General features: G+C 41.4%; 1 protein-coding gene across 4 annotated transcripts; it reads left to right on the top strand.

The window, feature by feature from the left end:
• The first annotated feature begins 5,966 nt into the window (after nt 1-5,966).
• Nucleotides 5,967-15,723, top strand: LOC117832402 (survival of motor neuron protein-like). Of its 4 annotated transcripts, none has more exons than XM_034711505.1 (9): nt 5,969-6,152; nt 6,300-6,371; nt 13,336-13,539; nt 13,655-13,849; nt 14,025-14,159; nt 14,521-14,646; nt 14,722-14,859; nt 15,200-15,238; nt 15,338-15,723. In XM_034711505.1, exons 1-8 carry the CDS (start codon nt 6,105-6,107, stop codon nt 15,233-15,235), a joined length of 954 nt encoding a protein of 317 aa, XP_034567396.1. In that variant the 5' UTR covers nt 5,969-6,104; the 3' UTR covers nt 15,236-15,238; nt 15,338-15,723. The 4 variants fall into 4 exon arrangements, with proteins under 4 accessions (XP_034567415.1, XP_034567396.1, XP_034567424.1 ...); XM_034711514.1 differs by having other exon boundaries at nt 5,972-6,152; nt 14,058-14,159; XM_034711524.1 differs by lacking the exon at nt 6,300-6,371 and having other exon boundaries at nt 5,967-6,152.
• Nucleotides 15,724-15,823: the final 100 nt, after the last annotated feature.

Raw genomic sequence — 15,823 nt, 5'->3', positions numbered from 1 at the left:
CTGCAATGCATACACATCATGACTCTTCAGAAACACACAAATAACCCCACACGATACACTGAATTCATATATTTTCAAACGCAGTATGGTTCTTGCACAAGCACTTCAAGGAAGCTGGAGCAGGTGATCAGCCCCGTGTCAGAGCACGAGCTCAGGGACAGAGCTGCTTCTGCATTGTATATCGGAGGCCTGGCTGCAGGTTGTGCAAGAGCAGAGTTAAAAATAAAAGATGGAAATGTGCGTTTTGATTAACACGAGGTGAAATCACGAGAGATTCAGATGACGGTTTGGTTAGTGGTTCAGATGAGGTTGGGTTTATTCCTGCAGACAGTCTGAGGTTCTGCTGCAGATCACCTTCTGTTCTGGAAGCTTCAGCTGCAGCCTGCTGGGTCTGCACCAGGACAACCGGACTAAAAATATCCCGAGTCACAGGACCGGGGCTGTGTACCGGCTGAAGCCTGGCGCAGCCGCAGAACACATAACAGGATTTTTATGTTTTATTGGAAGTGTCTGAACATTCATGCAGTCATTCTGCTGTAGCGTGATGCAAATGCAGGTTTCATGTCACACACCGGTGTCTGGTCTGACCCCTCTAAAATCAGGTTCTGCAGGACTGGTCTGCACTGTCTGCAGGGTGAAACCAGGTCTCAGACGCCCCTCAGCGGCCCCGTAGCCACACTGCAGCAGTGAAACAAGCAGAACATGTCAGAACACGCCGGGACTCGATACCAGTTCCCGGAACAGGGTCCCGTGCAGACTCAGAGGGGGGAGTCCCTGAAGGTCTCGGGGAGGTTTCAGGGTTCGTTATGGAGGTTTTAGTGGAGAGATGAAGAAGTTTGGGGGGTGGGTTGGACTGGGGGAGTTTCATGGGTTGTTAGCAGGCCTTAGAGGTGTTAAGGCTCCTGAAAGACTGTCTGGGGCTTTCAGACAATATCCTGAAATAATCCAGATATAATCCCTCAGGTTTCACTTTCTTCTTTAATATTCAAATCATACTGAGGACTCATTAACAGAGTGGTTTAACATGATGTCATCACATCTTCATCAGCTCTGAAAACTCGGAGCCCACTCACACAATGAGGGTTTAGAGTAATCTTATCCCCTGAGGTCATTGATTTAGAAATATCTTATCCTTCTCTTATGTGTTATTATTATTCAACTGATAAAAAAGGCAAAACGGAATTTTAAACTCATTCTTTTCATAGTTGTTTTAATTCATCAGTTTTATACCTTCAATATCCATAGTGCATTTTTCTTTTTTCTTCAGACATGATGCTTAAGGACATGAGGTTGTTAAATTATAATCTAAGGTTTCAGGTGAAAGATTTTGGAATCCAAAGTTTTGAACTGAGACATGAGTGAAATTATTTGGGGATTTCTGGAGATTTTTGGAAATACTTAAGGAAGCTTTGAAGTTTCATTTAGAGATTCCAGAGGGTTTTAAGTCTCCTCAGTGCTTTTCGGAGCTTTTATTTGACTCTGACAGATGATAGTGAAGATGAGGATCTGTGCAGTCTGCCTTTATTTGTCATCCTCATGTTGATGAAGTAAAAATAAAATAATATTCCAGTTTGATACAATAGATATATCATAATAAAAAGATAACAGTGTTGACATTTTATTAATTGAATAAAACAAGCAGCAAAGACAAAAGTTAGGTTTTCTGCAGATCTACAGCTCTCGTGCTCTGCTGCCCCCTGCTGCTCTGTCTCAGATCATACAGGAGGATCACAGTGCACAGTTCAAGCTTTAACATAAAGTTTATATTATTCCATTATATGTGTCAATCTAAATTGCTTTAGTGGTTCTAAAAAATGCAATATTAGATTTTCCGAACCTTATTCCTTTTTCCAGATGTCTCCTAAAATAATCTGCATTTGATTAAGGTCTATGCTGTTTACAGGTCACACATTTATTTTCAAGACAATGTTGAGTGAATGTTTACAGAGTCTGCAGTTTAAGAAGAAGAAATTAAAGTTTAGAGTTGAATCTTCAATCTTTCATTTTGAGTTTGTAACTCTCAGAGTGAAACGGTTTAGTTACATGACTCCTTTCAGTTTGGGTACTTGGCTCATTAAGTTAAAGTGAAACCTGCTCAGAGACATTAGAGATTTTGTAATGAGTGATTAGACTCATTAGCAGCCAATCACAAGTGATGATTAGCTATAAACTGATCACATGACCTCTGATCAGCTCAATCAGTGGTACTTCAGTATTAATCCTTTGATCTGTGAACTGATGATCACATGGTGGCACTGAGAGTGTCCTCATCAATGATCTGAGGATCGTCACTCTATCTTCATTGATTCCAACAGAAAGTTGGAATCAGAGTCTTCTGAGTCACATGAAACTCTTTAAAAGATTAATTTAGATTCAAGAGAAACACTTCAAGAACAAAGAGACTCAAATAATCTGAGAAAAGATTTAATATATGTAAGATTTCTTAAATGAAGCTGCAAGTTAATGTCTTAAAACTCGAAAACTCTTTTAAAAAAAGCTTAAAAGTGTACCTGAGAATACTTTGAGGTACAGAGTTAAAGTTTCAGGCCATTGTAAATATGAAAACATCTGCAGGGTTTGTGTAGTGTAAGCCAATTTAAAGATGTAACATTTTGATTCAAGGATCTTTCCCTGAAATGTAAACGTAAGACAGTTTCCGCTGCATGTGGAGGAAGTTTTAAGTGAGGAAATTAAGTTCCAGCAACTCCAGAAACACTGAAATATGAACACAGCACGTACAAAAATAACCATGCAGGGTCTCTCTCGCTTCTCAGGTCTCAGATAAAGTTAAAATGTTTTAAGGTTTGGATTTAGAAATACCAGGAGGGACTTAAAAGATGTGAAATATTATTTTAAGGAAGCTTTCATTTGATCCTGTACAAAATAAAGTTAGATTATCACTAACAGAATAAGATGTTTCAAATGAACATTTCAGGGACCTCTCTATAAATCAAGAAAGTTTCAGAGAGCTGGGAGCTAACATATTTGAAGACATTAAGCAGGACTAAGTTTATTAAGTGTATGCCACAGTTTGGGAGTTAAATGGCTTTCAATATAAAACTTTACATTAAGGTTAAAGGTAATGAGATGTTTTGAAGCGTGGAATTACAATTAGGGATTGGAAGAGAGTCAGATTAAATCCTAAGAGTTGTTTTTTAGTTATTTTCAGTTTAAGCATTATGTTAAAGTGTAGGACTTTTCAGCTTTTCATTAAAGAGTCTTAAACAGACATTTTAAAGTTGTAAATTTAGTTTAAAGTCAGGTTTAAAGGAAGCTTTCAGAGGGAACTCAGATTTAAATTAGAAAGTTGAGACTCTTAGTCGTGTGAAACTTCTCATCAGGGTCAGTACTCAGACCTGATGGGTTCATCGATGAGTGATCAGCAGGTCGTCAGTCACTGATTTGATAAACGTTAACAAAGTAATTTTATATTTATTTATTCTTACTTTTAATGAGCTGTCTGTTAGGGGATATTTAACATTAAAGTATAACATTAAAGCTGAAGGCTGTTTTAAAATATGATTATAAAGATTGAAGTCAGTATCAAGTTAGATAGAATAAAGTGAGAGGCTTTTCTTTAGAATTTAAGGGCAGAGTTTAGTGTTAGGGGACCTTCATTATTCTCAGTTTTAGACAAGGGTTGAAGGTGTTTCTGAAGGTTTTGAAGGTCAGGAGTTCTTCACTCTGATGGATTCACATCTCGGGATTGCTGTGTAAGATTCATGCTTTAGACACACTTTTATTTTCTGCTGACAAGAAGACGGTTTAATGTTTAAAAGGCTTAAATTCACACATGAGTTTCCTTCTTTGGGTTTAACATTGAGGAGTTTTGACTCTAACCTCTTCATGTGAAATGTGAGTTTTAATAAGATTCACAATCCACAAACTGACTCATTAAGCCTTGAAGTTTTCAATACACAATACAATTTGTTTGTATGTGTGTGTGTGTGTGTGTGTGTGTGTGTGTGTGTGTGTGTGTGTGTGTGTGTGTGTGTGTGTGTGTGTGTGTGTGTGTGTGTGTGTGTGTGTGTGTGTGTGTGAGCCCTCCTGCTGGCAAACACTCATCCTCAGTCTGCAGTCGTTCCTCTCACACGTACTTAAACTCTGTTTTTTCCTCTGGAGTCTGGTGGCTTCTTCAGAGCAGAGCTGAGTCGTTTCATGAACACACTCGGCCGCTCTGTGTGAAGTCTGAATCCACTCCTGCCTCGTTCACTCAGCGTCAAAGTTCATTAAAACCCAGGTGGAAATAACTAAGTGCTCTATTTAAGCACAAATGAGAGCTACTTATGATTCACTTTAGTCTCTACTCCTACTCAACTACACCAGAAGGAAATCTTAATCCACTTCATTCACTCCTTTTTGAAGTAAAAGTTTATCAAGTATGACTTTCTGTTTCAAAGAAATCACAACAATGGTTATACACACACAGCTGAAACTTTGACTCCATCAGTAAAAAGAGCATAGTCAAACATGCTTAGAGTGGAGCACACAGCATCCATGATTTCCAAAAAGAATGTCAGATTTTGATTCATCACACCACAGGACAGTTTTCCACTTCACCTCAGGTTTTTTTCATGTCAAACATTATATTTTTTCATTTTCAGGATGTTTTGATTCGTTGTTTTTACTCTGATGGTTGATTGAATACCTTAATGAAGGAATGTTTTCTCTGCAGGACTTTGACCTAAGTATGTCTGCAGAGTGTTTTTGTTCTTTAACCTGAGTACTTCCTCCACCACTGATCAGAATATAAAGAAACCAGTGCGGCTGTTTAAACGTTTTATCTGGATCAGAGTAATCAGCATTTGTAAATCCTCTTCTATGTATCTGAGATACAAAACATATGGCATACAGAGGAGGAGATTACGCGGTAGAGTATTTGGGCTGGAGCGGTGTTGGGGTTTGAAGGGAATTCTGGGGAGGAGTGATGGGATGGGAGAATGCTATAGGGCTCTTTCAGTATATCTGAAAGAAAAAGGTTTACATCGTGTGATATAATTTATCTAGTTATTTATTCAATGAATTAATTTATTTTGATTAGTTATTGATTTTTTATTTGTTGTTATTTATTTGTATATTATTATTATTATTATTATTATTATTTTCTATTGTCATTATTATTATCCATTGTCATTATTACTAGTTATTTATTTGTTACTATTATATACATATATTACTTAGTTACTTAATTTCTGTTTATTGTTTGGTTATTTGTTTTCATGTTTGCATGATGTAGAATGTTACCTGAAGTACAACATACGGTGGCCCTGAAGGACAAAACAGATTTACAAAAGATGAAACACTTTAATAAAGTTGGAGAAAAATGTGCATTTTGGAAAACAAATTTACATTTAAGACAACAAAATTATAAAATCAAAAAAACACTTTTGCAAGTGGTGAGACAATTTTACAAACGACGGAACACTTTTACCATTTCTGAAACAAATTTACATTTATTTTTAACGGAAAGGGAATGTACCAAAAGCCGGTAGTGATCTGGGAGTGATGGAGTGAGAGGTCATTTAGTTTGTTTGGATGGAGGAAAACCAAATGGAGCGATGTTTGGTACTGTTACTCCATTTGGTACCGGATCATTTCCGGCGTTTGGTACATTCCCTTTCCGTTAAAAATGAATGTACATTTGTTTCAGGAATGGTAAAAGTGTTCTGTCATTTGTAAAATTGTCTCACCGGTTGTAAATGTGTTTTGTTTTTTGGTTTTTTTACATTTGTTTTCTTAAATGTGTATTTGTTTTGGCCATGGTAAAAGTGTTCTGCTAATGTAATTTTGTTTTATAAAATGTAGAAATGTTTTCCAATATGTAAATTTGTCTTCAGCTTTATAAAAGTGTTTCATTATTTGTAAATGTGTTTTTGTCCTACAGGGTCACCTTAACAACACTCTGAAGGTACACACTCCGGTGCAGTAGGTGGCGGTTTGCACCTTTTTAATTTGGTTGCGACCCGCCAGTAAATCGAGAGAAGAAGAAGAAGAAGCAGAAGCCGTCACGCAGCTGTCTATCACCTGGGTTCGAGCCTGACGCAGAATGAAGCGGTAAATTCGTAACCCGCGTGAAACCATTGTTTGTGTCAGTGACAAAAGCCATGACTGAAAGCACAGAAAACATTGCTGTCCACACACCTGAGGAACAGGTAGGTTCCTTTAGATTAATGTAAGTTTGTTTGGCTGCTCGTTAAGCAGCTGACTCACCGGAGCCGACCATAGGAGCCAACAGGTTACCGGACCGAGGCGGTCTGTTAGCAGCTAACGAGGTTAACATGAAACCTCTCTGTCTGCAGGAGGACTCCAACAAGGTTACAGAAGAAACTCCTCTCACTGAAGTCTTTGAAAAAACTCTGGACATTTCTCAGGTTAGTTTCTGAATAGTATTTTTAACGCGTTAATACAGGGGCGTCAAACTCATATCAGGTCAGGGGCCACATAAAGCCCAAGTTGATCTGAAGTGGACCGGACCAGTAAAATCATAACATAATAACCTATAAATAACGACAACTCTAAATTTTTCCTTTTGTTTTAGGGCAAAAAAGTACAAGTACACTCTGAAAATGTTCACATTTAATGAACTATCTTTCTACAAAAACAGCTGTTGTATTTTTGCCATGATGAGCACAGTGTTGTTTTTGGCAGCTATCTTCGTTTTAGTCTTAGTCTCAGTCTTTTGGACGAAAATGCTTATTAGTTTTAGTCACATTTAAGTCATTTCTATATTTAGTCACGTTTTAGTCTAGTTTTAATCAGTTTTAGTAAGAAAAAAAAAAAGAATTAACATGAAAGATGATTTATTTATCTACTTCAATTACAGTTGTAAACTTACTAAATACTTTGACTTGCAGTCTTCGAAGCGTTCACCACAACTACTTAACAAAATTCTGCCAAACAAATGTTTTAAGTTTAAAGCATGTTTAATGTGAATCAGATGACCGAAGGTGTTGCACACAGAGGAGACGCTCAGCTGGGGGCTGCGACTGAGTGACAGCTCTCTTTTTTTCTCTGCCGCCGGACTGATTATGACTCAGTTGCACTCCTGGCTGACACCTGACCACATAAACATGCTAATTTTTCTCAATAAGAACGAGTAGACAGTAAACTGGACACTGTGAGTCTGAAATATGATTCTGTTCAGTTGTCCTGTTGCAGTAAATCCACGTTGCCTGGGTCTTCACCAAACGGCAACCTGCAAACTGCAATACATCGAAAATCCACTTGAGGCTGGCTGCAGAAACACCAGAAATCACATAGACATGAATGGGAAGAAGACGATATTTCACACACTGTATGGTGGTTGGAAGTTTTTTCTAATACAGCGGTTCAGAAGATATTAAGATTACGAGTTTTTGCCCAAATAAGGACATGACTGACGTGAATCCCGGTCGGGAACACATAGCTGTTGGCTAGGAGCAAGCGGCAAACTCCGGTCTCAAACGATGAAGCCAATGCAGAAGTGATATAAACTGCAATACATCGAAAATCCGCTTGAGGCTGGCTGCAGAAACACCGGAAACCACATAGATATGAATGGGAAAAAGACGATCTTTGCAGCATTAATAAACATGTTTACAGCCTGGTTCAAAAAACGGCTTGGCCCTACAACGCTAATCTCTCTAATGGCACACACTGTATGGGGGGTGAATTTTTTTTCTAACATGACGGTTAAGAAGATATTAAGATTATGAGTTTTGCCCAAATAAGGACATGACTGACGTGACTCCCAGTCGGGAACACACAGCCATTGGCTAAGAGACTCACACTACGTCACACTCTGCCTAGTTGAGTTCCGCATTACCAATATGGCTGCTGCCGTCGATTTGCTTCAAAACAGCTCTCAGGAACAGATGGGTGACGTCACGGATACTACGTCCATATTTTTTACAGTCTATGGCTAAGAGGCTCAAACTACGTCACACTCTGCCTGGTTGAGTTCCGCATTTCCAATATGGCTGCCGCTGTCGATTGGCTTCAAAACAGCGCTCAGGAACAGATGGGTGACGTCACGGATACTGCGTTCATATTTTATACAGTCTATGGTCTTCACTGACTCTGCGTCTGCTGACATTATTAATGAGCCTGCTCCTCACGTTGATATTCATTTTCGTCCTGTCTCGTCTCGTAAACAAAAACTCGCACACGTCTTGTTATGTTTTCGTCATCAAAGAGCCATGTTTAGCCTGTCACCGTCTCGTTATCGTCATGGAAAAAGGGCCTTCAGCAAAATAATTTCGTCATCGTCATCGTTGACCAAAACAACACTGGTCTCATAGTGGGCCGAATATGATATTCTTTAAGCCCTGAAACCTGCTGCGAACACACCAAACACACAGTCCACCCATTCACCTGATACAGAGTGAAATGTTTACATCAAAAGAACAGATAGATTATAATAATGAAGAAGGTAAAGTTGATTTTTACAGTTTGTTTACTGGACAGTGTTGTATGCAGGGGTGTAATGCCAGTGTTAGTAGTTAGTGGATCATCTTATAGTGCTCTAAAAAGTCTTTATGAATCTCAACAGGATTACACAAACAGCAAGTCATGTATTTTCTCACTTTGAGAAAAAAAGTCCCGGAGCACTGTTCAGGTGCGCCCCGTCAGCACTATGATTTTATGCGGCCCCCAGATGACAAATTTGAATTAGTAGTTACATTTATTGAAAAATTCCAGTTAATGTCTTCTCTGTAATTTTTTCACTTTGCAAAGTTCTTCCGCAGGCCGGATTGGAACCTCTGGCGGGCAGGTTTTTGCCCGCGGGCCGCACGTTTGACACCCTTGCGTTAATATATCAGAGTATGGAGGGTCTGATAAAACTGTACCTGAACTTCAACTATAGACTGACACCTCTGGACCACAGTGGACCAGGCCAGTGAAGCAAAAGTGAAAATTCACTTTCACAAACAGATTAAACAGGGTTCCCACGTGTCCTGGAAAACCTGGAAAACCTGGAAAACAGTTGACCAGTTTTCCAGCACTGGAAAATACCTGGAAAATGGGAGAAAAAGTAAAATGTCCTGGAAAATCACATATAGTCCTGGAAAATTATTCCAACATGGCTGCATGTGACCTGACCCTATTAACAAAACACATCCCCATTCATTGAAAGTTGAGTCCACGCTGTGCTGGAAAAGACAGCGACACTGCGCAACTTTTGCCACATCTTTTCTCCTTCACTTCATAATCATGCATTCACAGAAAACGGGGGTATATTGTCTAGTTTTATGGTACATTAACCTTGTAGAGTGCTCTTTTGATTAAAAGAGTCTTATATTTAAGTTATAGTGTGACCAGTGGAGTCGGGCAGAGAGCTTGGGGGTCTGTGCCTCACAACTTTCTCTGCAGGCTGAGAGCTCAATTACCGTACTCTAGCTCAGTTGTTCTCAAAGTGGGGTCCTGGGACCCCTGGGGGTCCGTGAACCATAGCGTGGGGGTTCGTGAAATAATTTGAATACATTTCTAATAAATTATAAAATTGTGCTGTCATTACAAAACAGCATACACCATTGTTATGATACCATTTGGTGGCTCGAAGGGATATGTGAGTCTTGTTACTGTTAATTTTCTGAAAGCGTTTAAGATCAATTACTTGAAAAGTCTAAATGATGTCATGTTGAGTCCACAAGGAATGAAATGACCCTCTGTTTTAAAGTATACAAGTGATATTTACTTGATTCAAATTGAAGTGTTATCTGTTTATCACTATGGTACAGGTCTGAAGTATTTACATTGATACGTTTTACAATACAAATAGTTCCAAGGGCAACTAAGAGTGCAAATGGTAGTAAGCATGTGCTTTAGTGATGGGAAGTTCAGCTCTTTTCAGAGAGCCGGCTCTTTTGACTCGGCTCCCAACGAAGAGCCGGCTCTTTCGACTCCCGAACGGCTCTTAATTTAGGATCTTTTGTTGCCGTATATTTTACCTTAACTTTGAAAAAACTAATGGTTTGTGTTGAAAACCATTTAAGGTACTGTGTTTTTATGAGCAGCCTTATAATTGACCAATTTTGTGCATTTCTGTTAAAAAAAACATTCTCACCCTGATCCTAGGGTTATGATTGTAATTAGGGTTAGGGTTGTGATTAGGGTTGTGATTATGATTAGGGTTAGGGTTGTGATTAGGGTTAGGGTTATGATAAGGGTTAGGATTAGGGTTAGGGTTGTGATTAGGGTTAGGGATAGGGATAGGCTTATGGTTACGATTAGGGTTAGGATTAGGGTTAGGGTTCAGATTAGGGTTCAGATTAGGGTTAGGGTTAAGATTAGGGTTAGGGTTAGGGTTCAGATTAGGGTTCAGATTAGGGTTAGGGTTGTGATTAGGGTTAGGGTTAGGGTTCAGATTAGGGTTAGGGTTCAGATTAGGGTTAGGGTTAAGATTAGGGTTAGGGTTAGGGTTCAGATTAGGGTTAGGATTAGGGTTAGGGTTAGGATTCAGATTAGGGTTATGGTTAGGGTTCAGATTAGGGTTAGGGTTAGGATTAGGGTTAGGGTTAAGATTAGGGTTAGGGTTAAGATTAGGGTTAGGATTAGGGTAAGGGTTCAGATTAGGGTTCAGATTAGGGTTAGGGTTATGATTAGGGTTAGGGTTAGGGTTAGGGTTCAGATTAGGGTTAGGGTTAAGGTTAGGGTTAGGGTTCAGATTAGGGTTAGGATTAGGGTTAGGATTAGGATTAGGGTTAGGGTTCAGATTAGGGTTAGAATTAGGGTTAGGGTTAGGGTTCAGATTAGGGTTAGGATTAGGGTTAGGGTTCAGATTAGGGTTAGGGTTCAGATTAGGGTTAGGGTTAGGGTTCAGATTAGGGTTAGGATTAGGGTTAGGGTTAGGGTTCAGATTAGGGTTAGGGTTAGGGTTCAGATTAGGGTTAGGGTTCAGATTAGGGTTATGATTAGGGTGAGGGTTCAGATTAGGGTTAGGGTGAGGGTTCAGATTAGGGTTAGGGTTCAGATTAGGGTTAGGGTTCAGATTAGGGTTAGGATTAGGGTTAGGGTTAGGATTCAGTTTAGGGTTAGGGTTAGGGTTCAGATTAGGGTTAGGGTTCAGATTAGGGTTAGGGTTCAGATTAGGGTTAGGATTATGGTTAGGGTTAAGATTAGGGTTAGGGTTCAGATTAGGATTAGGGTTAGGATTAGGGTTAGGGTTAGGGTTCAGATTAGGGTTAGGGTTAGGGTTCAGATTAGGGTTAGGGTTAGGGTTCAGATTAGGGTTGGGGTTAGGGTTAGGGTTCAGATTAGGGTTAGGGTTCGGATTAGGGTTGGGGTTAGGGTTAGGGTTCAGATTAGGGTTAGGGTTAGGATTAGGGTTAGGGTTCAGATTAGGGTTAGGGTTCAGATTAGGGTTAGGGTTAGGATTAGGGTTAGGATTAGGGTTAGGATTAGGGTTAGGGTTAGGGTTCAGATTAGGGTTAGGGTTATGATTAGGGTTAGGATTAGGGTTAGGGTTAGGGTTAGGGTTAGAACCAGAACTAAATTTAAGTAAACAGAACCAGAACCAAACTCATGCAAACAGAACCAGAACCAAACTCAAGCAAACACAACCAGAACCGAACCAGACCCAAGCCAGAACGTAACAGAACTAAACCAGAACCGAACCAGACCGAAGCGAACCGAACCGTGCCAGAACCAAACCAGAACCGAACCATACTCAGCCAGAACCAAACCAGAACGTTCCAGAACCGCACCGAACCGAACCAGAACGTGCCAGAACCGAGCCAGAACCGAACCAGAACTGAACCCGAACCAGAACTGAACCGAACCAGAACTGAACCGAACCAGAACCGCACCGAACCGAACCAGAACGTGCCAGAACCGAACCAGAACCGAACCGAACAAGAACCGAACCGAACCAGAACCGTGCCAGAACCGTAAAAGAACCGAACCAGAACTGAACCAGAACCGAACCAGAACCAGAACCGAACTCAAGCAAACAGAACCAGAACCAAACACAACCAGAACCAAACCAGACCCGAGCCAGAACGTACCAGAACTGATCCAGAACTGAAGCGAACCGAACCAGAACCGTGCCAGAACCAAACCAGAACCGAACCAAACTCAGCCAGAACCGAACCAGAACGTTCCAGAACTGAAGCGAACCGAACCAGAACCGTGCCAGAACCAAACCAGAACCGAACCAAACTCAGCCAGAACCGAACCAGAACGTTCCAGAACTCAGCCAGAACCGAACCAGAACCGAACCGAACCAGAACTGTGCCAGAACCGCACAAGAACCGAACCAGAATTGAACCAGAACTGAACCAGAACTGAACCCGAACCAGAACCGTGCCAGAACCAAACCAGATCCGAAACAGAACCGAACCAGAACTTAACCAAAACTGAACCAGAACCGAACCAGAACCAGAACCGAACTCAAGCAAACAGAACCAGAACCAAACTCAAGCAAACATTATTAATGTCCTCAGGTTGGCATTGAGAAAAATCCGAAGGAACAGATGAAGCCAGGATACACAGCCTCCCCTCCATCACCTGTATCCTATATCCTCACATGTGATTGGCTGCATGGCTGCCAAGCTGACCAATCAACACCAAGTTCTGCTGTGAGCAGAGCTGGGACTGAACACTGTGAGAAAAAAACGAAAGGAAAAAACTGGGAGCCATCTCTCTCTTGATGCAAGCCGGGTCTTCTGATTCACTATAAAGCATCGGCTCTCAGAGCCGCAGCTTTTGAACATAACACCTCTCTAATGTGCTTAATCTGTGTTACAATTATGAGGGGGTCCTTGGACAATTTTCTCACCTGTAAGGGGTCCCTGGCTCAAAAAAGTTTGAGAACCCCTGCTCTAGCTAGTAGGAGTGCAAACTCCCGATAGTGAAAACAAACGGAACAAAAAGAGCGACCCAGCTGCACAGAAACTCCTAGACTCCTAGACTACATGTCTTTCAATGTAGACTTCCACTGAGAGGAACATATTAGACTATTTAGGAACTAAATTAGGAACTAAATTTAGACTGTCATACCAGCTTGATCATCAATGAAAATGTCCTGGAAATGTCCTGGAAATGTCCTGGAAAATGATCTCTGGAAAAGAGTGGGAACCCTGTTAAAGGTTTCACAAATCTGAAACTGTTCTTTAAAAAGATCTATAGACAATCTGGAATAATCTAGTCCAGGTCTGATGAGTCCAGGTATGGAAGATTCCTTTCTGATTATACATCTGTGAAGTGCACAGTGAGCTGATGAACACTCATCTCAGTCCAGTACCCCTGCAGTGTGCTCTGCTGGAGACTGATGGAATGACAAGTGGAGGTGAAGCTTATCAGGTAAATGCCACACTGATGTGATTCTGGACTGTTGGGGTTTCTGTGTGTGTGCAGGATGTGGGTTCGTCAGGAGGTGCAGCCTCAGTGGAGACGGACAGCAGAGAGAAACCGGAGCTGGAAGACACACAGCAGGACAGACAAAAGGACAGGCAGCAAGACGGACAGAATGACAGACAGCATGATGGACAGAGGGACAGGCAGCAGGACGGACAGACTGTCTCTCCACCTGCAGCTGAACCCTCCTGCACCGAGTCAAAGGTAAATCAGCAGAGACTGGTCAGAGGAAGTTTATGGAACACATCCATGTGAGCATCTGATGGTCATCCATCATTAAAGAGGGAGTGATCAGAACCTCATTGTGGTCTGTGTTCAGGACTGGAGATCTGGTTATCGATGCAGGGCCATGTACTCAGGGGATGGTCTGGTGTATCCGGCTGTGATTCTGTGGGTCAAAGGTCAGCGGTGCTGCGTTCGCTACGATGACTACAACAACGAGGAGGAGCAGGACGTCAGCAGCCTGCTGAACATCAACGAGCTCCACAGACCCATCAGAGCCACTGCAGCCAAGGTCAGGACTTGGACCTGAGTCTAGGCCAGGACCTGGACCAGGGCTGGGTGTTTAGATGATCAGACTGTTTTTCTCCTGACTTAAATCATGAGCCTGGATCAGGTCTTCTCAGATTTGGATGTAAAGATATCCTCTCTAAACCAAAAAAGTGATCAAAGTCTCGGTGTGACCACAGACTTGTTCAGCCGGTGTTTCGTTTCACCTGCAGTGCGGCAGGAAGATGAGTGTGAGCAGCAGGAGGGAGGATAGACCGGGGGATAGAGGAGCAGAGAGGAAGTCAGTGTGGAGAGATGAGCAGCACAACTCCTGGGTGAGTCGCCTGTTTAACCAACTCTAATAAAAACAGTGCCACCTGCTGGTCAGCTGTGGGTCCTGCATCTGGTATCTTAGAACCGAGCCATGACCTGTGTTTGTTTGTGAACAGGTCACAGAGAGACGAGTTGAAAAAATGTCAGCACTCGCAAGAAGTTTAAAACTTATATCGCAGTCTTCGAGACGCTGATGTAAAACCTCGGGCTGAAACGCGTTTGATTCTTTGAGCTGCTGTCGATTTCTGCTCTAAAAGTTTTGAACTTCTTGCGAGTGCTGACATTTTTTCAACTCGTCCTTTGGGTCAGCACCGGATGACTTTTTGAGTACTTTCGAGTGAGCATGCCATTTCTTTTTCCCAGGTCAAAGAGAGACCCAGCTATCAGAACAAAGCAGAGAAAGAAGAGAAGAAGAAAGATGGAGAGAAACCCACCAATCCCAGCTTTCCTTTCTTCCCTCCTTTTCCTCCTTATCAGTCAAACTCAGGGGTAAGAGTGACCCACACACACTCACACAGGTTTGTTCCTCCAGCTGTTACTGATGTTTCTCTCTTGTCTCTGCAGGACTCTTTGTCCTTCACCCCTCCTCCTCCTCCTCCTTCTGCCTGGGCAGTCGGAGGTAAAGAGACTGCAGGTGTTGACTCCGCCTCCAACATGCTGATGCTGTGGTACATGTGTGGATTTCACACCGGCAACTTCCTGGTCAGTGACAGAAAACCTCCTTACCTGTAGGTCTCCCTCCGTTACTCTGACATATATTTACAGCTCAGCTCAGATCACGGAGAGATCAACTGTTCATGTTTGTTTTTTGAGAATTTGCACCAATCAGACCCTCAAATGAGAATTTAAAGAAACAGATCAGTGTCTCCGTTGAAGTGTTGTGAGCCTGGAGATACTTGAAATCAGTGAAAAGGTTTCCTAGGGTAGAAACTCAGAGATGAGTCGTGTTGGAGTCACTGATTGCTGTAGTCAGTATGTGAGGTTACATGACTCTCTGAGGTTTATGTTTGTGTGTTTGTAACGTTGTGTGTTTGTGTTTCAGGCTCAGCAGGCGTTCAAGTCCGGCTCCAAAGACTGAAAGGTAAGAGAACACCACTCTAAACTCAACTGAACACACAGGTACAGACTGTGTTCCCATTTACACTCAGAGGTAACCCAGCTGTCTATATTTTCCTTCCAGCTTCAGAGCCGAAGAGAAAGCGAAAGAGAGATGTGGGATGAGCTGCAGCTTTATGTTTCCTTACTTCAGTGTGCACTTTAACATTTAGTGTTTGATTTCTGTGATCCTTTAATTTGCTCTCAGTTCACGTGACGCAGAATGCTTCAGTTGTTTGTTTGCAGTGCGTCTACGAACAGTTCTGCTTAGTTTGAGTTCAGAGAAGATTTCTTCTGTTTAACGTTTGCTTAAAGTTTCAGAGTTTCTGGACTCTCTCCAGTTTGAAATGAAATTGAAGTGTTCAAATTTATTTTTAATTATTTAATTATCTTTTTAGTTTGTTGTTAAAGAAAACTCATGGATCTCTTCAGTATCTTTGTGTTGTCAATAAATGAAGGTGGAAACTTAAAGCTTCTCTTGTGTCGCTCAGTGCAGTTAACTCTGTTAAATAATGTTTGACTCACGTCAACCTCGACAGGTCTCACTCTGAGGAACATATTAAAACCTTTG

Source organism: Notolabrus celidotus, chromosome 2 (assembly GCF_009762535.1).
Source record: "Notolabrus celidotus isolate fNotCel1 chromosome 2, fNotCel1.pri, whole genome shotgun sequence".
In the NCBI taxonomy this organism is placed as follows: domain Eukaryota; kingdom Metazoa; phylum Chordata; class Actinopteri; order Labriformes; family Labridae; genus Notolabrus; species Notolabrus celidotus.
This window is presented reverse-complemented; position numbering and strand designations above follow the sequence as displayed.